The 24,936-nt window shown below is 46.8% G+C and overlaps 1 protein-coding gene across 1 annotated transcript; it reads left to right on the top strand.

Moving 5' to 3' along the window:
- The first annotated feature begins 460 nt into the window (after positions 1-460).
- On the top strand, positions 461-24,936 carry RAB8B (RAB8B, member RAS oncogene family). Its single transcript, XM_088148309.1, has 8 exons — positions 461-685; positions 14,600-14,660; positions 15,276-15,336; positions 16,617-16,694; positions 17,440-17,529; positions 18,881-18,946; positions 19,695-19,745; positions 21,926-24,936. The coding sequence occupies exons 1-8, from the start codon at positions 562-564 to the stop codon at positions 22,016-22,018; spliced, it is 624 nt and encodes a 207-aa protein (XP_088004435.1). The 5' UTR covers positions 461-561; the 3' UTR covers positions 22,019-24,936.

The raw sequence follows: 24,936 nt of genomic DNA, 5'->3' as shown, positions 1-24,936 counted from the left end.
TAGGGGAAGAAACTCCTCCGTCAGACTCCTCTAGATGGGAGGATCTGCTTGTTGCTCAGAGGGCACCGCGGTGTAACACGGGTCCCGCAGGGGTTTCTCCCGTGTTACCTTCGCTGAGATGAACGGGCCTTTGCAGCAAGCCACACCGGCCGCCTTCCCCGTTCCTCATTTCAGAAGGCTCGGGGGGCAGGGAGCGGAAGGCACAAAGCCGCCAGCTTACAGTGCCCTTTCCTCCGAGAGAGAGAGAGAGAGAGAGATAGTTTTTTTTTTTTTTTTTGCAGGGCCATTTAAATTTCTCCTCCGTGGCTGGCTGGCTGGGGAATTCTGGGCGTCGAAGTCCGCCCGTCCTATAAGCTTGACAGGCGCACCGTCCCTCCGGGAGCCCTTCCTCTCGGGCGCGGCGCATGCGCAGCGCTGTGGGCTGGGGAGAAGCCTCGGACCACAACTCCCGTCAGCCCCCGGGAGCCGCCCGTGCCTGGCCGCGGCGCGCGCGCCCCGGCCCCGCCCCGGCCCCGCCCCGCGCTGGCGCCCGCCCGTCAGTCGGCGGCGGCGGCGGGGAAGATGGCGAAGACCTACGACTACCTCTTCAAGCTGCTGCTGATCGGCGACTCGGGCGTGGGCAAGACGTGCCTGCTCTTCCGCTTCAGCGAGGACGCCTTCAACACCACCTTCATCTCCACCATCGGTGAGCCGAGCCGAGCCGGGCCGGGCCGGGCGGGGCCTCGCCTCGCCTTCCCCCTCAGGCGCCGTCCGCGGGGACTCCAGCTCGGCACGCGGGGGGGGGCGGGGGGCAGCGCCTTCGCCTCCCCCTCCCCCTCCCCCTCCCCGTTTCCGCCGGGCTGGGGAGGCTCTGCTGTCCAGCAGCCCCGCCCTCCCCGCCCGGGGGGCCTTGCCGCCCCCCACCCCGCTGGGTCCGCTCCCTCTGCTGGGCACGGGGCGGGTGCCCGCGAGCAGCGGCAGGAGCCGCGAGCCGATGCCTTGGGGAGGGGAGGGGAGGGGAGGGGCGGGGCGGGGCGGGGCGGGGCGCCCCGTCGCCCCCCTGCTTGCTTCCTTCAGGGCTGGGGGCTGCTCAGAGCCCCTCCTGCGCTCCTTGCTGCGCCCAAAGGGGACCCAGCCCCGGTGGGCCCCCCGCGGGAAAGGGCGACGTGTTTGGGGGCGCCTGGCAGCCCCCTGCGCCCCCACGGCGTCCCCGGGGGCCGCCCTGCTCTGGTCGCCAGCCAGGGTGAGGGGGGAACTCTGCCCTGCCCCGCCTTGCCCAGCTGCTCCCGAGCAGGACCCGGCGGAGGGAGCTGCCACTTTGGACCTTGGCGGCCCTGCCAGCCCTCCTGGTGAGCGGCAGGCGGTAGCCGCTCACGTTTGTTTGTGGCCTGGCTTTTGTGGCAACGGAAAGAAGGCAAACGCCGTCCTTCGTTCTCAAGGGGGGGCTTTCTTTCATTTCCTGATGGCTTCAGTGAGGGGGGGGAGCTTCTGTGCCTTTTCCACAGCAGAGCAGAAACTGGGCACAGTCATTCCTCTTTGGGGTGCAAAGGGTGGCCGAGCTGGCAGCTTTATTTTTGATAAGAATCTTTCCTAAGAACGCCTTACATGAAATTAATCTGACCTTCTTTTGGCAGTAGCCACAGGGGAGGTGTTCTTCTAGAGTGGGCTTCCATTAGAGCCTATTGCAAAGCCTCGTCCCCAAGCTGTGTTTCTCCCCTTCCAGAACCCCCCCCCCCCACCTTCTGTTGGTAAAGGTAGATGATTGTGACAAGGCGGGTGGGGGGAAAAACCACCATCTGAGTCACAAGCCATAGTGGCAGTTATAACATTTGGTTCCTAAAGCAACAGTTGTTCAAAAAGCACTCATTTATTAAACTCTTAATGCACAGTAATAACTATGCTGGTGCCACCTTTAGTGCAGTAACACAGAGTCACAAAAGTACTTTAAGAAATTATAATTGCCGTGGTAAAAGGGAGAGCATTTTCATGACCAGGGGTAATGATTACTATATATGATAAGGGAGTAGAAACACCCTTGATAAATCTTTGAACTGCCTGTGTGACTTAGTTCCAATTTGCACTGCTTACTTGATAAGTAGAATTTTTTTTTCTTCTAAGAGATAACCAGTTTTTATTGCTCGAGCTTTTTTTATACAGATTTTAACAGCTTTCGTCCACAGTTCCTATTTTTACTTATTTCTAGCAATTGTACTGAGCCACCAACAATAGAAGCCATAGGCCACCTGGTACCCTCTAGATGTTTTGAACTATGGTCCCAAATAATTTGCCATTGGGGTGCTCGCTTGGGCCAACAGGGGCTAAAACCCAGAGCATTGGGAAGGCACCGGGAAGTAACATTTGGATTTGTTGATACTGAATGCAGAGTCTTAACAGGATCATTTTGCTTTGCTGATCTAGAACTTGTTTAATTGAGGAAAAGGTGCAAGAAGTTTATTGTTTTGGATCCAGGTTTACTTGAGCAATTTCAGTGTGCATCTCTTTCAATCCAGTGTACAGTAAATGTGCCCAAATGCCACCTTCTTGAAAGGATAACACAGCCAAAGCACCCAACAGAGAGGCGTAAAACAAAGTAGTCAAGGCAATAAGACCAACTGACTGAGAACTATTTTAGAATCTTCTGAAAGTGAACTGGATTGTTGTTCCAGGTAGTGTAGTACTTCCATTGACTGGATTCCCGTGTTGCACTCAGACAACATGGAGAAGGTGGTTCTGTGTTTTGTCTGAGCCCATGGCATGAAGACAGGGCTTCAGACCAGAACCTTTTCCAGCCTTGCCTTGCTCTGGGCTACTCCACCACGAATGGCCTTGGCCCCAAAAGAAGGCTTTGCCTTTATGGGTCTTCCAGAAGTCCCCAGGATGGCTGCTACCATTTTTGCTTACTCAGAGCACGATGAACTTCCCATCCAACATGAAAGGGAACATTTGACTCAAGGAAAGGGTGTTCCTTTGGTTCTTGGTGAAATGTTACCATATCGTTGAATGCTGAGTGTCCAGAAATTATCAGGAAATGAAAGGGGTTGCAAGAAGAACTGCTCAGGCTGGATGTTGAAGGATATTAAACATGAATTGTTGTGGTAACCAGACTTGAGCAAATGGCTTCATGTTCTCTGACATTTTGTGGGCTTTTTAGCTTTCCTGGCATATTGTGTTAGGGATATAGATAGTGTATCAGTATGCGAACCTTCTAAACGTTGGTGCTGTTCCTGTATGCCATGTAAGGAAAATGTTAATTACTCAGCTAATGTAAATGGAGTTCCTGTGTGGTGAAACTGTCTTCTAGCTTGTCTTCCTGTTGAATTAAATATGTCACTGATGCCACAAGCGCTCTTTGCATTCTTGTCTAAATTGGCTCTAAACAAAATGGGTCCCCAAGCCAATTGAGATTTTTTTTAATCTGGGGGGAGTCATCCAGGCATATTGAGTCTTTATATTTGAAAATGTCTAGGAAGGTAATTGAACGTTTCTGTGGAATCTGAATATATTAACTATCTTTGAACTTTATTGGAACATTTATTAAATGGAAGTTGATAACGAATAATTTACCCAATGAGTTATCATCACCGCGATGGTGGTGGTGGGGAGTATATTTTCTCACATGCTGGAGATCTCAGGAGACCAAGAAGTGTTCTCTGGGGCCTAGATGGCTAAAAGATAATGCTATTGTGAATTGACTCCTTTGACCACCCTTATGTTGGAAGCAGTATTTGCGATGCCTGATTTACACACACAAGTCATTGCTTGGTGCTGAACAGAAGAGAGAACACAACAGTGTGTGAACTGTTCTTGGGAGTAACAGTTGCCTGCAATGACGGAGGATGCTGTTCCTTGCTTTCTGCCTTTTAAAAGGCTAAATAGCTGTTCCTCCAAAGATATCTTTTTCATCACTTCTCTTATTCCTGCCTCCTTAGCTTAGTTTTCCCTCCTTTACGCTCTGTTTATAAGCCAGCTGGTCTTCTCATCTTTCTAGACTTCATTATGTGAAATGTTCTTGTAACCATGACGGTTGAAGAAAAATGCTAGGAAGTTGGGAGGCAGAATCACAAGGGGTTCTCTAGTAGATGCACAAAGTATTCCATAGTCAACTGAATGGTTTACTGTGCTATCAGAATATGAGTAGCTCCCCGGGACTCAATTTCTTCTGAGTGGACATCTATGTGGACGTTGTATTTATTTTGGCTGAAAGAAGAGGAACTTTGAGCACAGACACAGTGTGCAAAAAGAGCCCGTCGCTCATTCACTGACTTTGCTAGAACCCCCCACCCGGCTCAGTCCCATTCTGACTTGGAATGGAATCTCCTCCTGTGCTCTCTGATAGTTAAATGAGATGGTGGAGAACATGTCAAAAATCCTTTTTTGGTTTCTCAGAAACCGAGGAGAGTTCATTTCTAGTTTGTGGCAAGCCATATCTTGCTGGGGTTTTTTTTCTTTTCTTTTCTTCTGTACAGCCACTTGAAACCAAAAGCTTCTGCTCTCTTCATTTGCATTTGGAAGCATGTGGGCCCAGAGCTTGACACGGTTCATCCTTATGATGCAAAAGCTATAGTTTGCAATGAAGACGTTGTAAAAAACCTGAATCTTTCAGCTCCAAGCATAGGCTGCTGTATCTTTCAGCATGGTGTGGTTATTGTTCTACCTTTCAGTGTTCATTCTCCCGCCTTGCCAAGTTTCCAAATGGGCTGTCGTACGCCTTTCCGCAACTTGATGACCTGCAGATGTGCTGAACTACAGTCCCCATCTCCAGCCAGCATTAGATGAATCGGGACCGTGATTCAGCTATACTTGAATCTGCAAAATTTAGTGGAAGGGTTGTACTCTGCAGGCAGGATTTTACGGCTTCCTTGAGTGGAAATTCTTGCCCTTAAACAGATCTAAAAGGGAAATGAAACTTGACAGGATCGCATACAGCGTCAGCTTCCTTAAGAAGCTGATATATCATTGCATTGACTTGTAAAAGTTGATCAGAGGTTACCAGGCCCCCATCCAAACCTCCTGTTGTAGCAGAGGTATTAGAGCACCCTGTTTGACTGCTGCAGCAACCCGATTTAGGCCCCTGGCAGCCTTGATTAATTAATTGATTACTGTGATGTGTTTTCTGGTTAAGCGGATTCAAGTTTAGAACAGTTGAAAAGATTTGTTCTCCCCGGGGAGCACCGCATTCTGTGGCTGGCAGTGGTGACATCGCTTGAGCTACAGGGCTGGCTCCCTTGTGATCTGGGAGGAGTTCAGATTCAGCGCAGAAACTTGCTGACTATGAAACAAATTTGTAATATTTACATTCTTATCCAAGATGAAATCAGGATCTGGAACGGTGTCCACAAAAGCCGCTTGTGTGTTCAGAGGGCCTTTTTTTCTTACAATAGTTCGCCTGGATCTCATTTTCTGTTGCTCCAGTTTGCTTAAAAGGAACGTGATGTAACATCAATTTCTAAACACTTTAGAAAAGACATGGAGATAAAAGTCCCATCTTGAGAGGTAGCAAAATGCCAGCAAAAGCAGTAACCGAGGCTTTGCTTCAGAAACAGCAGTTTAATATTTTTCATACATAATTTAAATTTGGCAGCACTGAACCCTTTAGTAATGAATTAATATGTCTTTGTGAACAAAAATAGCTATCCTGAATCAGATTTAATTTTTCATGAGGCTGTGCCCTATTCTGATAAATAGTAAGTTCTCAAAAGCTAAGCAGGGTTTTACTTGGTTAGGACTTGGATGGGAGACCCCTAGGAAATCCTAAAGGAGTAGGATACACTGAGACTAGAGGAAGACAACATTAAACCATTTTTGTAATTTTGCCAGGAATAAGATGGACCTAACCAGGAAGTAACCAAAAACTTAACTCTGGTCAGCGGAATTTTTAACTTTTTGTCTCAAATTTATTTTGCTAATCAGAGATGGAATACCACCTTACAAATGTGTGTTCCAAAGACACATGCGATTGCTGTATTTTACTCTGTATTAAGTGTTTTTCACTTGTAGCCGTAGTGTGTTTGAGATCTATAGTTGCTGCTTCATGGAATTTAGAAAGCGGAAAACTAGCATAAACTGAGAAAGGCATCTGTTTTGCATATGAGTGTAGGTTTGGGGGATTTTTTTTGATATTGTGTGTGTGTGTGTTCAATCACTTCCTGCAGAAAACAGCGGAATGTAAGGCAAGCAGCGGCTTGTCACCCTGTTGCAATGACTAGATGCTTGGAAAGTGTCCAGACTGCTCTTCTAGATCGAATATCTGGAGTTTACTGGCCTGGCCTTCTGCAGCAGCTAACAGTGTTGCTCGTTCAATAATTCAGGCATGTGCTGTAGAAAATTACTACCTTTTGAATCTTGGAGTTAGGTGATTCTGTGAAATACTCCTTTAAATGTTTTATTAAACATTTTTATTAAACTTGAGAAGGAATAATTCATTCACCGAATCTAGAATAACAGATTCTGTCTGTTCCTCCTACTTTTTAACATTTACATGGAGCCATCCATCGGTTTGGGGTGATGTATCATCAGTATGTTGGGGATACCTGGATATACGTATCCGCCCTGGGCCGCCTGGGTGTATAGCAGATCTCTTGACCCAGTGAGGCCTGTCCATGTCTGGATGGGAAGAAACGAACTGAAGTTGAATCCGACTAAGTTGCTGTTTGTCCAGAAGACCATCTGTCGGGGCAGCATTCTGCTGAAGAAATAAGGCCACGACTTAAGAGTTTCTCCTGGATTCATGGCTCATGGTAGACAGGCAGGTGGTCACTGTAGGGAGAAGGTCCTTTGCCCAGCTATGATGGATGCACCAGTCACAGGCTCTTCTGATCAAAAGGTCCTAGCAGCAGTGACTTGGCCCTCGTCATGTCCTGTATAGATTACTGCAGTGGGTGCTACGTGAGGCTGCCTTTGAAGACTGCTTGGAGTCTGCAGTGGGTGCAAAACACAGTTCTTCGCCAGTTGGCAAGTGAAAACCACGAGTTGCCCATTATACTGGTGACACGTGCTCTGCATTGGCTAACAAGAGGCTTCCAGGGGCAATTCAAAGTGCTGGCTTTGACCTATAAAGCCCTGTATGATTTTGCATCCAAGTATCCTCAGGGCTGCCTGTTTCAAATAGAGTCTACCTGCCCCGTTCGCACATCCCGCATGGAGATGCTGAGTCCCCCTTGTCAAGAGATTTGGAGAGAGTGTCCAGAAGTCAGTGCTTCTCTGTGGGGGCTGCTAACCTTGGTAACAGACTCTTCCCCCAATCTTCCCCCCACCCCCAGCTATCCATATGGCACCCTCCCTCCCAATATTTAGGAAGATGGTGAAAAGAAAAGCTTTCAGTGGTTAGTTCTTGCTTAAATTCTGGTAATTTGAGATGTTGCTATATAGTTTTTATTCTGTATTTTATTCTGTTTTAGGCTGTATACCACCAGGAATTTGTTAGGATGTGGTGGTATAAAAATAAAGGAAAAAATAAATGAAAATTCTCCTCAAATCCCCAGTCTTTGTATTTCAAGCCAGCAGGGAATGAGAAGCAGGGAGGGGGCTGTCCTCCCTCCCTCCCTCCCTCCCTCCCTTCCTCCCTCCCTCCCACCCACTAGGCCACACTATCAAAGATGCTTGCAGTGCCTGAAATATCAAAACATAGGTTGTGGGAGACGGATAAGAGAGAGTAGACGGCCTTATTTGCACATGCTGGTCTTGGTTTTTCAGCCCACAACATCTTAACTCGCTTCAAGAGATCCTCATCCCCTTCCTAGGGGGAGCACCGTGTTAGTCTATGGTGGCAAAAAGTCAGAAGGATTCTGGTACTGTGGCAGCTTTTCAAAAAGCAAATGCCTTTTAATAAAATGTATCCATCGGAGTAATGTATGGCTGTGAGAGCTGGACCATAAAAAAGGCCGAGCGCCGAAGAATTGATGCCTTTGAACTGTGGTGCTGGAGAAGACTCTTGAGAGTCCCCTGGACTGCTAGGAGGTCAAACCAGTCAATCTTAAAGGAAATCAACCCTGATTGCTCATTGGAAGGATCGATAATGAAGCTCAAGCTCAGATATTTTGGTCACCTAATGCGAAGAGAGATCTCTTTGGAGAAGACCCTGATGCTGGGAAAGATTGAAGGCAAAAGGAGAAGAGGACGGCAGAGGATGAGATGGTTAGATAGCATCACTGAAGCAATGAGCATGAAACTGAGCAAACTCAGGGAGGCAGTGAAGGACAGGAAGGCCTGGCGCAATATGGTTCATGGGGTCACGAAGAGTCGGACACGACTTAACGACTAAACAACAACAACAACATCCATCGGAAAAGGTGCTACCAGACTCCTGATTTTGTATATCTCCCTGGGATTTTTAAATGCCAGACTTGGTTCAGTCTGTTGCCTGCAGTTACAACCCTAAACTAGGTGTCCTGGAAGCTTCTTCCTTTCCTGCTCGCCTTCTGGCTTTGCTTTCATGGTTGAGGTCTGACACCTTTTGTCTCCCCATTTGACAGATGTCTGATAGCTTCATCCCCTTTAATTGGCAGATGAAGCGGTCTTGGATTCTGTGGGTCTCATTTGACTGAGACATTAACCCATTAACCTTTAAGAACTTTAGGCATGTGTTCAATTCCTAACCAAAACATCTGCTGTGTGGAAATTATTGTGAGCTACGAGAAAAGTGTTCCAAACAATATATGCAAAATACCTATTGTGGTTTGAACACTGGGCACTATTTTAGTGGGTTTTGTAACATCTTTAAAAATTATGTTCTTATTTGATCCTAAACTCAAATTCTGGTTAAAAGCAGATCCTGTTTCTTCAGGGCTTGCAGGAAACATCTTCAGTTGTCTGTTAATGCTGAAATGCTGTAGGCCCTCATGAGTTTTTCATCCTGCTTTTTGCCTAGACGGTTTAAGTAACGCAGGCGATCCCACATGGCCCTGCTTGAGACACTCCAGCTTGTGGGTTATGACTCTTACTTCAAGAAAGGTTTTCAAGCCGTTGTCAAGGCAGAAATTGCCTTGACTTCTGGCTTTGCGCCTCTGTGCGTGGCCTCTTCTGGGATTAACAAGACATGCTTTGAATCTGTTATCTGAATAGATGTTTTATCACTACTAACTTGCCCTGGCAAAACCACAAAATAGGCCTTTTCGTTCAGAACTAAGCTCACTTTTTTGTTGCCTGAGAAATCCTAGGAGATTTGAATTTAGGAAGTAGCACGCTCCCAGTGTGATAAAGCAAGGCCCCTTGTTAAGCCTTTCTCCTGTTATTAAATTTGGACAGCTTCAGTGAGTTGACATTTGCAAAGATGAACATAAAAATCATTGAGCCTTATCCTCTCATTTATGATGTGGTAGTTGACCAATTTATATTAACCACATTTAGGTAATGACCAGAGCACAGAATGATTCTTAACATTACAGTCTTAAGTGGATTCACTTGAACTTTCATTGACAACTGTCAAGCGTATTTCCAGAATTGGGCTTCAATATGCGTGCAGAATTTAACATCTCTGTTGATCTTACTAGGGTATTCAGCTTCTCTTGTAGTAAAGCATGAAGTTTTATTTTCCAGTTTACCTCCTAAAATAAAGAATGGGTTTGTTTTTGTTTTTTTTGCAATGCTGTTACTGGGTTTGAATGGGATTTTAGAGCTGCTTGAAAGATAACAGATGAACCAGCTAATCTTATTCTGACTCAAAGGCTGGAGGGGTGTCCTGATCTTACAGACAAAAAGGATGCATCTGATTTGTTTTTAGCATCTGCCCTGGGCCTCGCTAAAGGGGTAGAAGAATGCTCAAACTTCTGCATCAGCGCCAAACACAACTGCATCCCTTAAAGTGAAAACTCATCTCTCCTAGAACAGAATTTGGTCCGGTTCCCTCTGTTTGCCGTATGAACTTCCTATGCCTGCATTCCATACTGCTCATGTCACAGCGGGATCCTTATGCGTCTTAATGGAAAGTTACTTGCATGCACGAATTTCTCTCTGAACAATGTTCCAACTGTTGAGAGTTCTCTGTTTGACTAGAATAGTGGTGTGCAACAATTGCATGACTGATAGTTTGAAGAATTCTGTAAATAGTCAGTTGGTGATGTCCTTCTTAAAGGAGCCCTGCAAGGCTGTGGAGAACATGTAGGTTCCTTTAATTTGACAGTGCTTGTAAGGAAGTTGCATTTCTGGATGTGGTTTCTGGGAATGTTTTCACTCCTTTACAAGTTTGTTTCCCCTGCCTTGCGGTGCTGCTGATGTAGACAATGTGAAGTACTTGTAATGACTTCATGCATATGTTAAGCAATATTGGATTATTTCTCTGCTCTTTTGGTCTAGTTTGACATGTTAGGGTGGACAAAGGCCACCAGATAATCCAGTGCCAGGGGTTTCCAGCCTGTGTCATCTTAAAGGGGAAAGAGGAGAGCGATCCTACGCTCTAAGGAGGATTCCACTGTTTCCCTCTAGAAAAGTGATTCAATTCACTGTGTTTGTGCTTCTGCCCCTGGCAGTTGGACTGTGAAGGCATAATCTGGAAATTAAATTCTGAGTACTTCTTCCATAAAGACTGTCCCTTTGAAGTGTGTGTTTCAGGGTAGAGTCTCTATGGTCCAGTTCTCTAAAATCTGAGAACTGAAAACACTGAAATGGCTGAGTTTTGGAATGCCTTAACCACAGGGGGATCTACTGCAGTAAAATAGCATTGCTTCAACCCAATTCATATATTGGGCTGGTTTTGAAGACTAAGAAACTACAGAAGGTTCAAAATGTAGGTAACCATTTGTTGATAGGCCAAGAATACATTGCTGGAATGACACCTATTCTATGGGAGCTGCATTAACTACCAGTATATTTCTGGGTACAATTCAGAGTTATTAATTAGTTAATAGTGTGCAAGAATAGAACATCTGTGCCTATTTTTCTGACTCTTTGTCCATGACAGGATTAATTGGGCCATAGTTTAACAAGTCCTTTATTTTCCTTTCTTCCATCTTCAGGAATGTGTGGTTGAGAGGCTAGTAAGCAGATTATTTGCAACTGGGACCACGATGCTTCTTGGAGAAACAGAGACTAGCAGTGGGTCCTTGTGCAGATTTGTCACCCAATTCCCTGAAGCTGTGAAGAGTGTCACACAGCCAGTGAATTAATTATCTCACGCTACATAGAAGACATTTCCAGAGAAGAACAAATCTCCATATGCTTTGGGTCTGTAGATTAATAGGAAATGTGGAAATGTATCCAGAGTTCAAAGTGGCAGGCCATATGGCCGTGTGTGGAACCCTCTCTTGTTGTTTAGCAACGGGGATATGTTCTCTGTTTCAGAGTGCTGTGCTGGGCTACCTATCTGGTTGATGCACGTAGTCTACTGTACTGCGATGTCCCCATGCTGTTGATCTCTAGAAGAAGCCCCGTCGCTATTGTGCAGGCCCTTTTTATATCAGAGAATGCCGCACTTCACTTTTGCTCCCAACAGGCTCCCCCAGCAGGCTCCGAACAGGGCAGATCCAACGTGGGTCGGTTTAGACTTGCTAATAGCCCACTTAATCCATATGGCTATGCTTTATGTTCTTCATTGTTGTTCTTTAAAAAGTCACTTAGATTTCTTTTTCTTGGTTTCTGTATTCTCTCACTTTTAGCAATTGGGGCGCTAAAAATCAGTTACATCTCTATTTAGGGAGGTGACTAATTTTAATTAGGGACAATGACCATGCCAGCTGGGATGAATTGAAGTCCATCAATCATGTTAGAGAAGATGCCCAAAGTTGATGTTCTCTTCAGCTTTCATCCATAACCCCATCAGGCAAACATGTTTTAAACTGGCAGTGTGAAATTCTGTAAGCCCTTGCTATATATGCGAAAGGGGCTATCTGCTCCCTGCAGCAGATACATTTAAATGGAACACGTCTTCCGGTGCTGGACTTGGTGGGTATTTTTTTCCCCCAAAGACCTGTATGTGCATGCAAGAACTTGTAGGTGCAGCAGTGCATGACAAATGTTAATATCTGGAAAGCCAATGAAGTGATCCTTTGTATGGCATTTAGTGTATTTTAAGCTTTTCAAAACAAAACCGAAACATGCAAGTCATCCTCCCCAAAATTTTACCGGTACTCATGTCAGTTGCAAAAATCAGAAGGAATCTGGTAACACCTTTTCCAACTCACAAGTTTTATTAAAAGGCGTAGCTTTCATGAACTGCAACTCCCTTCATCAGAGGTCGATGAAGCCACTCTGTGTATCTGATGAAGGGAGCTGCACCTCACAAAAACTTACATCTTTTAATACAACCACAGACCAACACTACTCTCCTCCTATCATGTCAGTTGCAGTCCCATTGTGCATTTTGTCTATTTATTGGCATGATTTTTATAAGTTGCCAGGCAAATAGAAAGCCTGTATCCTCCAAGGATGAAAATGAAACTTCAGTTCCAGGACCTTTGGTATGTCCTATTCTGTTAAATTCAGTTAAGCTGTGGCTTTAAAAACATCAGTGAGTAATTATTTACAGGCTTGTTGATGTATAGACTGGAAATAGAAAGTAAATTGTTTGCAGCAAAGGACTAAGCAGAACGTAAATGGTTATGTCTGTGAGTGGAAAAAATGGACTTTCAGTGCTACAGCCAGAAAGGGGATGTAGGGGTTCCCTTCCAACTAGCCAGCGCAGAAGAGCCGGGTACTGCTATGTGGGAAAAAGCAACGTGAAGGATGCTGGTGCAAGAAGCTGGCTTGGGGAGAAACTTGTCCTTCCTTGACCTGCATTTCTTCCAGAAAAGTGCATCTTTGTTCATGTTGCAAATTCCTCTGTCTGAAATCTATTCATGCAGGCAGTGTTTCTTTTCCGTCCTGAGAAAAGGCACGGATCCATCACTTTCTTTTTCCTGTCAACCTTGAGCTCTTTTCCCAAGAGCAGCCACGGCGTGTGGAGGTGGTGAGCCACCTCTGTGGCTGCAGATCAGGAGGAGGGTCAAGGAAAGCCGACCGTGTTTATTGTGGGTGGCCTTTCACACTGCCTCAGACATAGGGAATCTTATGCTCACTACCAATATCAGCAAGCCATGCGCGGGCACATGTGGTACTTGGATGGGAAGCCATCAGGAATCCTAAAGCTGCGGTACTTGGCCAGGGAGTTTTAAAATTTTGGAAGAAAGCAATGGCAGTGACAAGCTGCTTCCATATCATTGCTAAGAAAATTCATATACTTGTCTATGAAGTCACCAGAAGTTGAGCTCCATTAACTTTACCCTAATTGACAACAGGCATTCAGTTCTACGAAAGATACTCGGTATGAATCTTGCTTAATTCAGAGCAGAGTTGGCTGATAGAAGACTTGCTGCAGAGGTCCAGCTGTTCCCTTCTGCTCTCCAGATTGCCCTCAGCGGGGCTAGGCCCCTTTTTGCAGTGGGATCAGTATGGGCCCATTTTGCCTCTCCTCCCTCTTTCCTGGCCTTGACTTAACTCTGCCCCTCATACAGGGCACGTGGGAGTCCTGTTTCTCAGGTGGCGTCCTGGCATGGGGGGCCCAGCTTCTGACCGCTGGGCAGATGGTGTTTGCTGAGTCAAAGCCGGAGAAGTGCTTGACCCTTTGGGGAGTTTACGTCTTGAATGCATGAGAGAGGGTCTCCTACTTAGGGGACCCCTCTACTGTGACTGTGCTTCAGGTAGAACCTGCTGTTCCGAACTTGGAAGGCTTAGACTCCGTAGAGAGAAACGTATGCGCTGTTCTCGTGGACACGTTAGTCCTGCTCCCCGCCTGTCTGTCAGATTCCCACTGCAGGCCCTCAGAGGCTGGAACTGCCCCGGGAGAGGTGGCCAGCCGGGACCTAGGGCTGCGTTCACCTTGAAGGGAGGCCTTCTTCTAGCGGCTCCGTGTTTGCAGCAGCGTGCTCCCCTCTGTTGGCTAGGGGAATAGGGAAGAAAGCAGTCGAGCTCCTCGTGGTTCAGGCTTTAAGCGGCTCTGTAGGCTGGGCTTATTTTTCTCCCCCAGCTCTGGAAGCCACTTCTTTCGTGCTTCTTGCAACCTGTTCCTCAGGAAGTAGCAGCCAGTCAGCAGACCTGCACTGCTGATGGATGCAGCGGTTCACCACTTCCTGTTGCTGAAGGGAGGAAACAGAGGAAGCGTCCGTGGGTGGCTCATTGTAGCCATTGCAAAGAGCTGCAGGCGTTAGTAAGACTTTCCATTGTTGCCCTGAAAGAAGAAGAAATAAAGCCCCACCAAGCCCCAGGCTGGGATCAGCTGTTGGGTACTATTGCTGTGTTATGGTGCCCAGTGAGATATTTAAACCAGCTGAGCTTTGGGGAATGATCAGAAATTCCTTTTGTATCTAAAGAATTGTGCACTTCTCTTCACTGTTTGCAGACAAGGACTTCTTTGTGGGCAGAACTGCATCTCTGCTGAAAAATTCCCCACTTGCTAAAAAGCAGGAGTATTAGGCGAGCTGTGGTTAAATTTGGGTTCTTTATACCCCTGAGGGAACAGGTGGCACCATTAATTTAAACAGTGACTTTTGTTTTGGACTATTTCAACCAGAATTCGCTCAATAAGGGTTGTGGAGCTTTGAGTGGGTCTGATGCCGAAGGTGCTTTGCTAGTCTAAACTCTTAGATGTGGGAGATCTTTGCAGCAAGACAGAACAGAACCCTAATTTAACTCCCCACTTTTTTTTTTTTTTTAGGAATTGACTTTAAAATCAGAACAATAGAATTAGATGGGAAGAAAATCAAACTGCAAATATGGTAAGTGATCAGAACGCAACTGGCCTCAAAATATAAGTGTGAGTTCCTGAAATGTGCCCGCCAATAAATTGGTCTTCCTCTCTGAAGCTCCATGCAAAAGTATCTCTGAAGAATTAATAGCCTGGGGCAACGGTGGCAGTTATTTGACAGGGCACTAGGGATGGTGTTACGAACCTTGCCTCTTTGCTGTAGCAGAAGTTTGGCCTTCGTGACTCTTTTGGGCTTTGTCCAAGACATCTGAAAGGCCCCAGGTTGGAAATCAGTGTTTAATGGAAGTCAGACGGACCAGGGAGAAAGTGCACAAGGCCTAACGCAAGGGAAGGGGTTTACTTGGGGGCATGTTCGTCGTTTCCATATCGGCCTGCCAAGGGTTGACCTGCAAGCACGTTCTGGAACCTTCTGGCTCGTCAGACCCCCAGGTGGAGTTGGCACTGGGGCTGCAGCTGGGCTGGATTCCAAGTCCTGCTCCTTGCCCAGGTTATGCGCAGGGTCGGGTGCCAGTATTCAGCTGAAAGTTAAGCGTTGTTAAAGGTCTTGCGGGTACTTGGGAAGGGGGTGGCGCACTGAATTCCCCTCCCCCCGACCCTCTGTTTCATAATATGTCTTGGTTTTCAGGGATACTGCAGGCCAGGAGAGATTCCGCACCATCACAACGGCGTATTACAGAGGTGCCATGGTGAGCGTGCCTTCTCAGACTGGCCTTTGCTGACGAGTTACCTGAACTCACCCGCAGCCCATTTTCCGTAGCACCCCGATTCCTTGTGAGCTTGCTCAGGAGGGGAGGAGTCGTGGGCCTCGTCTTTCTCAAGTCCTTTTCCCCAAAGGCCCATCATGCCATCAAGAAAAGTTGAGGCTTCACAAGCAGCAGGACTTACAGGACAGGAACTGCAAACGATCTGTTGCTGCAGCACATTTAAAGTGCTTTGCCGCCTCAGTGAAGTTGCTGAGTGACTGTTTACAGCTGCTGACTTTCTCCCTGGCCAAATATGGGAAGCAGCAGACTGAAAAAAAAAAAAAATCAGAAATGGCTGCCTGGTTTAAGCAGAAGCGGTACCTTCAGAGGAGGGCATTGTGCTGAGGAGTACGTTCTGTGGGGCAATGCAGGGCGTGAAGGCATTTGGGATGGGGAAAAGAGGCCCTCCTGCCTTCCTTCTTAAGCAGCCTGACCTTCTCTTATTTGTGTTCCCTCCTGGAAAGCTGGGGTGGATTCTGAGGGGAAGCCAGACTCCTTGCAGTGGGATGGGCAGAGCTGGAACTACGGAGGCCAGCAAGGCCCTGGGCTTTAAAGCCGCAGCTGAAGGAGGCTGGACCAGGGAGGGAGGATCAGGCTGATGATGGAAAGATGCTGGAACCCAACAGGAGGGGAAGCGTCCTGCAGATGTCCTTCCTGTGGGCTTGCCAGGGCCCTGGACTAAAACCAGACGGCCGAATTAGATCTTTTATGAAATGGCTGCAACAGAACAAAAGGAGGCCCTTAGCATATCTGCGGTGGCTGTGTCTGAAAGGCGAGAATATCAGCTTAAAAAGAAGCCAGTCCTCTTGAGCGGTTAGGGTTTTTACAGAAAGTAGGTGGCTTTTTAACTTGCAGTGAACATCTCACTTAACAAACCTCATTATCAATAGTTGACACAGAGATGTTTGAAGAATGAGGCCTATTTTAATTGACATAGAAAGATCTATTGTTGCCACGCTCTTATAAGAACAATGCATTGAGAAGACAGGACTTTGTCTGACTGGATTGTGATTTGCATGTAGTTGTGTGATAACATCTAATTAGGATTTTATTTTTCTCATCATACAAATTTACATCTGAATAAATGGATTCAGGCTGGAGATGGAAGGCACGTAGAAGTGCTCCTCCTACTTCCCCCATCGTTGCTCCTGTTCAAACTTTAGGAGTAGGAACGGTGTAAAGGGAATTGTTTGATGATGGCTGTCCTCTTTTTCTTTTCCTAGGGGATAATGCTGGTTTATGATATCACCAATGAAAAGTCTTTTGACAATATTAAAAACTGGATAAGGAACATAGAAGAGGTAGGTGTGCCTGAAAGGAAAATAGCTAGCTCTCCTTAGCTAGTAAGTTGTGAAACTTTGCACCTAGATTGAAATAATTAAGTCACTTTAATTAACACAACAATCAGAATGGCTCCTGCATTAAATGAGACATGAGGCTGAGGCTCTTTTGATCGAAGGTGGGAATCAAGGTTTCCAGCCACAAAATGGGGAGCGTTCGCAGGGTCCCGTGTAGAGAACACACACACAGGTGGGGGGAGGGACAGACTGACTGTTTCTTGGGAGAGACTAGCTGCGGAAGACCATCAGGGCTTTTTTTCCCTCTGTGGGACAGAGATAAAACAAGAAATAGCTAATACAAAGGGGGACTCAAAATTTGTATCCGTGGCTTCTCTCTGCTTCAGCTGCCTTGGCTAGCAATTGTTTCAGTTTTTCTCCTTCAGTACTGGCTTTCCAGATTTCCTCTCCTGTTGGCAGGAGTGCTGCTCAGTTTTGGGCTAATGCCTCATCCATTTCTTCTCCTCTTATTTCTGAAGCTTTGTTTACCCCTCAGTGCTCTTTTCACCAGTGCGGCATGTGAGCAAAGCGGATTTTAAAAGAGTGGGCTTTGCAGAGCTCAGCCTCAGGGAAGACATCTGGGACAGGAAATGGGTTGTGGCCCTTTTTGACAGACCCCGTCCCTCTAAGTGCTTTGGGTTCAGAACATTACAGCTGGGTAAGGCTGCTCTTCTTAACTCGGTTTCTCCCCCCCCCCCCTTTCACTCAGCATGCTTCTTCAGATGTAGAAAGGATGATCCTGGGCAACAAATGTGACATGAATGAGAAAAGGCAAGTTTCGAAGGAAAAAGGAGAAAAGGTAAATCTTGCAAAACCAGTCATTTGGGGAGACCTGAGTTTTTAATATTTGAGGTGTCTTTTTCTTAGGAGGGAGGGAGTGAAAGGCTACAGGAAACTGAATACATTTCAATACCTGATTTCTGCTTTTGTGCGGGATGGTCTGTGATGAAGCAGTTTCCCCACAATAATTGAGGGAAGCATTACTGGAGTGACTTCACCTGAAAAAAGATCACAGGCTTAATTGGTTGGTTGACAAATTCATCCAGTAGAATTTACCTTGAATGGATCTTTCTCAACTTAGCTTATGCTGCTATTCAACGTCTGCTCCATAATATTAGCCCACCCAGCAGTTTTCCTCATGGGTGTGGATGATGGGAATTGAAGCCCAACCCATCCAAAAGCCACCAGATTGGGGAAAGAAGAGCAGATTTGGAGTGTGGAGTATGCATTTTTGGCCCAAGGGGATGGAGTTTCCCTCTTCTGTACTCACATGCGCGCACACAAACCGATGAGGTGACGTTGCTCCTTTACATTTGTGTGAAAGAGCGCCAACGAAGGATGAAGAAGGTGATTTTTTCAGAGGTCCTTTAGTTGGCTCAAAATTCTCTTTCAGCTTGTTTTAGAAAAACATGGTCATTTCTGGGTTTAGTAGAATGTATCCTTCCTTACTAAAACCCTGAGTGAGCTATAACTAGCACTGCACATGTTGGGGTTTTTTGGGGGATAGTAGGGATGACCCTCTGTGAGCACAAAGAAGAAATATTAATACAATAGGGGAAAGCTTTGAGTTTTAAATGACTGACCAAAGACAAAAGAATCCAGACAAACTAAAAGGTAGTAGCCAAATTCAGAGGCCAGAAACTGACGTTCTTTATGGCATCTCCCATCCCACGTGCATCAAGACATCTCAGTCTGACCATTTCCAGGCCCTTGGTCTTCTGGTTGGGCCCCGGAAGGGTGAGTTTTTAGAAAGCGTGAGAGACTGAAATCTGCAAGGGAGGCCAATTAACGTGCCCTGTGTGTGTGAAATTGTAGGAGGGGAGCCGTGTTAGTCCACGTTAGCAAAAAATCAGGAGGGTTCTGGTAGCACCTTTTCTGACTAACAAATGTTATTAAAAGGCAGAAGCTTTCTTGAACTGCATCCTTTTCATAAAATTGGTTAGTTGGAAAAGATGCCACCAGACTCCACCTGATTTTTTGCCTTCGTGTGGAAGTGGTTTTGCAGGCACCTTTTCTTGCTCCCCAGCTAAAGAATGTAATTGCTTCAAGTGTCAGAACTTGCATTAAAACTTGCCATTTATGCAGCTTAAAGCTGCCAACTGATAATGAAACCACCGATCCTGATTGCTTGTTGAAATCTTATATTGCAGTTAGCAATTGACTATGGCATCAAGTTTCTGGAAACAAGTGCAAAGTCCAGCATCAACGTGGAAGAGGTAAGGGCATCATAGGTGCTAGCAGTGGGTGAGGCCTGTAGCAGTGAAGATGACGTCTAGAATAGGGAGGGGGGAGCAGGAACCCACATCTCTTCCTGCCTCTTAAGCATTTCAAGGCATCTTTGCCGCTTGCCGAGGAACTGGAAAGTCCGTCGTTCTGTGGCCAAGACTCAATTCTGCACGCAGAAACTCTCGGCCTCTTTGGAGGCAGTCGGTAATGAGAGTCGTCCCAACTTTTTCTCTGCCGCCCTGGCAGTTGCCTTTGCCACTTGCCCTTATTGAGGGCTAGCACAAAGTGAAAGAGGATCATACCCTCCTTCGCTTCACTTTCGGTCTTGCGCAGTAGAGGGCAGATCCATCAATTCTTTTGCAGGGCTTCTGCTGTCAGGAGAACAAGGGTGATGCCCACAGCTGTAGTCATGCCAACCAGTCCTTGGCCCTCCTTAGCGACCCACTCTTGGGATAAAAAACGTTGCCACCAGTATTTGGCAAGGGTATGATGCCAGCACGGATATTTGAAGAGAGAGCAATTTCTGGATTGGGATTCATAGCTCAAAAAGTTGGGAAAGGCAATGGAAGCATAATAGATGTCTTCCCCTAAAAAACTTCATCCTACACTCAGATGTCATTATCTAAAGTCCACTGGAGTTGGGTGGCCAATCCTTTTAAATAAAACCAGTCAATCAGTAAAGAAAAGTCAGTTGTTTGGATCTCGTGGATCTCATCATAACTTTTCTCTTCATTCCAGGCTTTCTTCACCCTTGCACGGGATATTATGACAAAGCTCAACAGAAAAATGGTTGGTTTCTCCTGGTGTCAGTATGTCCTGATGGGTGTGTCTTCTGCATTTTGCAGGGACTAAGAGGGTTGGTTGGCCCAGGCAGCTAAAAGGTTGGCTTAAGAGCCAATCAACATTTTTCCTAGAGGGGCAGCCTCTGGCCATCTGTGCTGTCCAGCTATGGGGGATTGGGGGCATTGACTAGGCTGAGCATGGCTTTGGTGGGCCCCTTTCTTCCTGGCTCCCTGGTAAGAAAACAAAAAATTAGTTTAATGAACCCCCCACCAGGATGCAGTCCAACCACAATCAACATTAACAAGTAAAAACTAAGCTAGGCAAAGATTTATTTGATCAATGATCAGAACAATAAAGAGTCAGACAACAAAATTGCATTACAATAATAAAGTGTAATAAACACCTATTTAAAACCATATCTAAATTGCCAGTGACAGTTAAAATTACCCCAAAGCAATAAAATCAGTACAGCCTATTGTATGTTGTGTTATTTTTACATTCATAGTAAAAATAACCCTTATATAGCTGTATGCTATAAGCCTATAAACTGGATATCCCAGCTGTTGAACAAGCTGACAAAGGTTTACAACCAGTCAGCCCTACCATCTAACTTTACCAACCTCCACCAACAACCACTTCCACCAGTTGCTCTGCTTTATGAAGTAAGTCTATCATCAGATCTTTCTTCCATGCATTCAAGGCTGTGTGGAACCAGAACAGGGAAGGAACAGGACCATGCCAAGAGAGGAGCTGGGACAGGTAGTGAGGACACTCTACCCATGGCTTTGGGGGAGCATTCAACCCTTTGGGGCTCAATTGTACAGAGGGAAGAGCCCAATGAGCAAAATTCTGAAATAGTTGAATGAATAACATCCCTTGAGCAACATTAAACAATTATAGTTCTACTTCATGCCTCAGCAGGACAGGGAGCCAGACCCAGCATTGTGGCACACGACAAACTTGAATCAAAACAGCCTGAAAACAAAGGCACTTGTCTGAACCAAAATGTGTGTTTTGAACCCATTACATGACATTCAGTCCTGTATCTTCAAAAGCAACGCTCTGCCCAAGTGCCTCTCATGCTGTGCTTGTTCTGCTCTGGTGGGAACCCATTTTTTGCTCATGGCCCAGTGCTCCCTTTGCAAGACAAAAATGCAAATAAAGAATAAGTCAGCCTGTTAATCACGTCGCAAGCTTTCTAGATGCGATTAGAAAAATGCAGGTCCGTGACAGGTGCCTCAGATATCATAGCTTTAAGTCCCCGGCACTTTGCAGGTGCATCTTGAAGGAGGTCAGGCCGTCCCTCTGAGACAGCCTTGATTTGCCAGCAGTGGAATCAGAATTCAGGGCTGTGCTAGGAAGCCTTTCTGCTTGCTACTTCAGAAGAAGCCTAGCTTGACTCTTAGCAGCAGGTAGCTCTTCTAATCTGCCTGCGAAAATTGTCACTTTCCTTACTTACTGTTAAGAAACCGCCCAGAGAATAGTTTTTGCCAAACATTGAAGGTGACCATGCAGAAGGGGAGGATCAGGTTGAAGCTCTCGTGCAACATCTCAGCAGCCCTTCTTGAGACGTGGGAATAGTGGCAAATAGCATCAAGCCTAGCTGGGTGAGCTTGAAAAAGGGTTGCTGGACTGAGCCTTCCACCTTGTGTTCCAGGTCAAGGCTCATATCCTCTTGATTTTCCCCACAATACCAAAATGTCCTGGGCTGACTGCGAACAAACAAAAACTCATAATCTTTTTCGCTTTTTCATCTGTTGAACTAAAGCATGTAATTGTTCCCCAATCTGCCAAATAATACAAAAGACAAAGTCCAGAATCCATGTGCAGGAAGCATAATTAAGTGGGACTTCCTCATGCCTGATTGGGATTTGCATGAGCATTTTCCATGCCTGTTTTCATTAAATGCAGCTAACGTTCGCTTGAGTGCTTTCCAAATCCCCGATGTTTTTCTGAATTTCGTTTGAGTTACACTTCACTCCTATTTCAGAAAAGGAAAGAAGTTACCAGTAAAGTTTTTTAAAAGACCCTTGCAGAGGTTAAAAGAAAAGCCTGCACCTAATTGCTTGAATTCGCAGTGCTCTGTAAGACGGAGACCTCTTAGCTGCTCTTGCTTGAGCGTGGGGGACCCCTGCCGTTGCACAGAGTAATTCCGCCCTCCCTCTGGCGCTTGTCTCTCTCCGCAGAATGACCACGGTCCAGCAGCTGCCGGCGGGCCCCTGAGATTAACGGAGAACCGGTCGAAGAAGAGCAGCTTCTTTCGATGCACGCTGCTTTGACGAACCTCTGAAAACAGACTGCAGCCTACCTAGAAAAAAACCTTTTCCTGCTTCTCTGAAAGCACGGGCTGCCCCAGCCTCAGAGCGGCTGCTGCTGAGGGCTCTGTTTGAACATGGAACACGCTGAACCAAGAGCGGATGGGCCTGGGCTCACTCTGCGGGCCGCCATCGCCAGGCTCTTCCCTCCGAGAAATGGAAGCTGTGAAGTGGAGAGAGAGGCTCCCCGGGCCAGAGCTCGCTTTTCTTTCCTTGTCTCACTGCCTGCTTCAAAAGCTGCTGAGTAGTTTCTTTGCACTTCTGCATTAGTCCTTGTTGCACGTTAGGGCCGTGTCATACGTGCACAGAGCAGTTGGTGGTTTGGTGCTTGTAAGCCTTCCTTACAAGCTTTGTCCACTTCTTTTTTCCTTTTCAGCGACTGCAAACATCTCTGTTTAAAGCCTGCCGACCATCAAGGGCGTGATCCCGCCCTCCCCAGCCAGGGCCGGGGGACCCCCCATCTGCTGCAGCAGCCTCCTCCGCTCCCATTCGTTTGCGGCCCTTTGCCATCCAGTCCAGAAGGGCAGCTGGCTGGAAGTCCATGGTCTTTCCATGGACCCCGTGGCCGTGGAAAGGGGAAGTGGCACTGGGCACCCGTGGGGATCTGGGGTGCGTGTTTGCTGGGCACGTGTTGGCCTGGAATATGTTCCGAGTCTTTTTTCCCTGGGGATGCCAATAGATAAGGCAACCGTAATGGAGAGGTGGAAAACTCAAAAAACTTAAAAGCTCCTTTTGGGTTCAGATTGTTTCACAAATATACCTGTGTATATCAAAATGAGTTTGTTTTTCTGAACGCAGGATGTTTCTTTTCTGGGTCTCATGGAAAGAAAATGTTCCCTGACTGTTCACAGCATCTCCTCTTGTACCTTAATCTGGCTCTACTACAGCTTCACTTCTGTTTCTTGCTGCACTCGGTTGAATCAAATCCCTGCTTTTTCCCCTGCATTAAGTGCAGTGGCTCTCTGAACCCGGATAGAGGAGGCCTGTGTAGTGGGTGTAGGTGGGGTCCCAATCCATCAGAAGGCGACGGCTTGATGAGGCTAAGGACTCTCCTTGGTCCTTGAAGTCCCAGATCTTGGTTCAGAGCTGTAACGCAGACTGAAGCTGAACTGCCTTCTCATTTCTGGGCTTGGTGTGCGATGCCGCGACCGAACGCCTTTGAAACAGGTGCTTTACTCTTACTCACGTGCCAAACCTGGGACTGTGCACGCGGTAACTCCTAGCTCCACCGCCTCATCCAGAAGGCACTGCCTTCCCACGGTCTGCTCCGTTGGTGTGCCAGGCCCTTTGCAGTATTTCGTTTCTGAGCTTTGAGCACTGACATCATTCTTTTCCTGGGATACCTGGGACGGGTCAGCCATTTTTGCGGAGCTGCGAGCATGGCTCCTCTGTTAGGCCCTTAAGGACTGGCTGCGATGCCCCGTGTCGTTCAAGGGAGGACAGGGCGGGAGCGCTGGGCAGCAAGACACGCCTTTGCCTCTTTGCCCCTTCCACCAGCACGTTAGCATTTGAGAGCAGAAGTGCTTTCTTGGAGGCAGGGGACACGCACCCCCAGGGCAGGTCCACCGGTAGTCACCTCTGATTGTAGAACCTCTCTCTCAGGATTGTCTTAAACCAAAACTGACGTGCCCGTCGCATATTTCCCTTCCTTTGCTTTTCTCTTGGTTGGCATTCTCTTCCACCTCTTGGGTTCCGCATACGAAGGCTTCGTCTCTGAACATTTCTCCTTGAGAGAGCCTGCAGCTAGTTGAAATGTTACAAAGTGCTTTTTGAAGCAGCAGCAAATTGGGGTATCTACTCTGTTTTATTAAAAAAAAATATATGCTATTTTCTTACTTCTAGCTGTGCTACAGTGTACATAATTTGAGTAAGACCATAGGAATTTCACTTTAAGCTTTGTGTAAGGGTAACACACAGTTAACTTTCCTTTATAATATTAAAGTTTAGGTTTTGTTCCTGTCAGTTGTTTAATGACAGAACTATTTCTTCCCTGCTGGACTTTTTTTAAGAGACTGTTACCTGGAAACAGCCTTAGTCTTAAGGAAAAGGTTTAGCCTCTGCAGCCACATTAAGGGCCACAGGTGCCCGCTTGAATTTTTTTTACAGGGGCCTTGTTGTAGAGAAAGCTTGTCAAATGGAGATCTGCTGCATCCTGTCCTCCTTATCCAATCTGCAGTCCTCCGGATGTGCTGGGCTACAGGCCCCATCACCCAAGGCCAGCAGGGCCACGCTGGCCACAGCATAGCACATCTTGTGGGCAGCCAGTTGGGGAAAGGCCATGCAAGTGGATTGACTGGTTGCGAAGGCTCTGGCAGCGGTGGGGGGTTGCCATCCCATCCTTCGCTTGAGCAGACCAAGGCCTGTGCAAAGGGGCCCACCCACAGAAGCCAAACCGTGGAGTATTGAGCACCGAAGCCCAGCCCTGGGAGTGGCACCCTGCGCATCTCTGGTGGGCTGGGCTCTGGAGCTCTGGCCCTCCTTCAAGGTGGAGGCCTTGAAGGTGACTCTTCCTTGTTTTCGAAGGACGGAACAGCCCGGGGTCTTTCCCTTTCCTTCGCCCGTCTCTGGCTTATTGCCCCCTGTCCCAGAGAGAGAAGGCAGACGGAAAACGGGCAGCCTGTCCTTTCATCGTGCCATTCTCCTCTCCCTTGGCTTCTCATGGTTTTAAGGATTTTTAAGTGTTACCCATCCAGTTCCACCTTCAGGCTCCTGTGCTGCATGTGAGAATAGAAAAAACCCTTTTCTGAACTTGGGTCTTCTGTATAGTACTTGTATAATACTTACCAGCTTTTTTTTTAATAAATGGGGTATGTACATGTACCGAGTGCTTTCCCATGTCTTACTTTTCAGATGTGAAAGAATAAAATCCATTGTGACTGGTA

This window comes from Python bivittatus, unplaced genomic scaffold (genome assembly GCF_059951505.1).
Source record: "Python bivittatus isolate LINGU-HERP-01145 unplaced genomic scaffold, Pbiv_v1 ctg000530_np1212, whole genome shotgun sequence".
NCBI classification, from domain to species: Eukaryota; Metazoa; Chordata; class Lepidosauria; order Squamata; family Pythonidae; genus Python; species Python bivittatus.
Note: the sequence above shows the minus strand (reverse complement) of the source record. Positions and strands in the feature narration are given on the sequence as shown.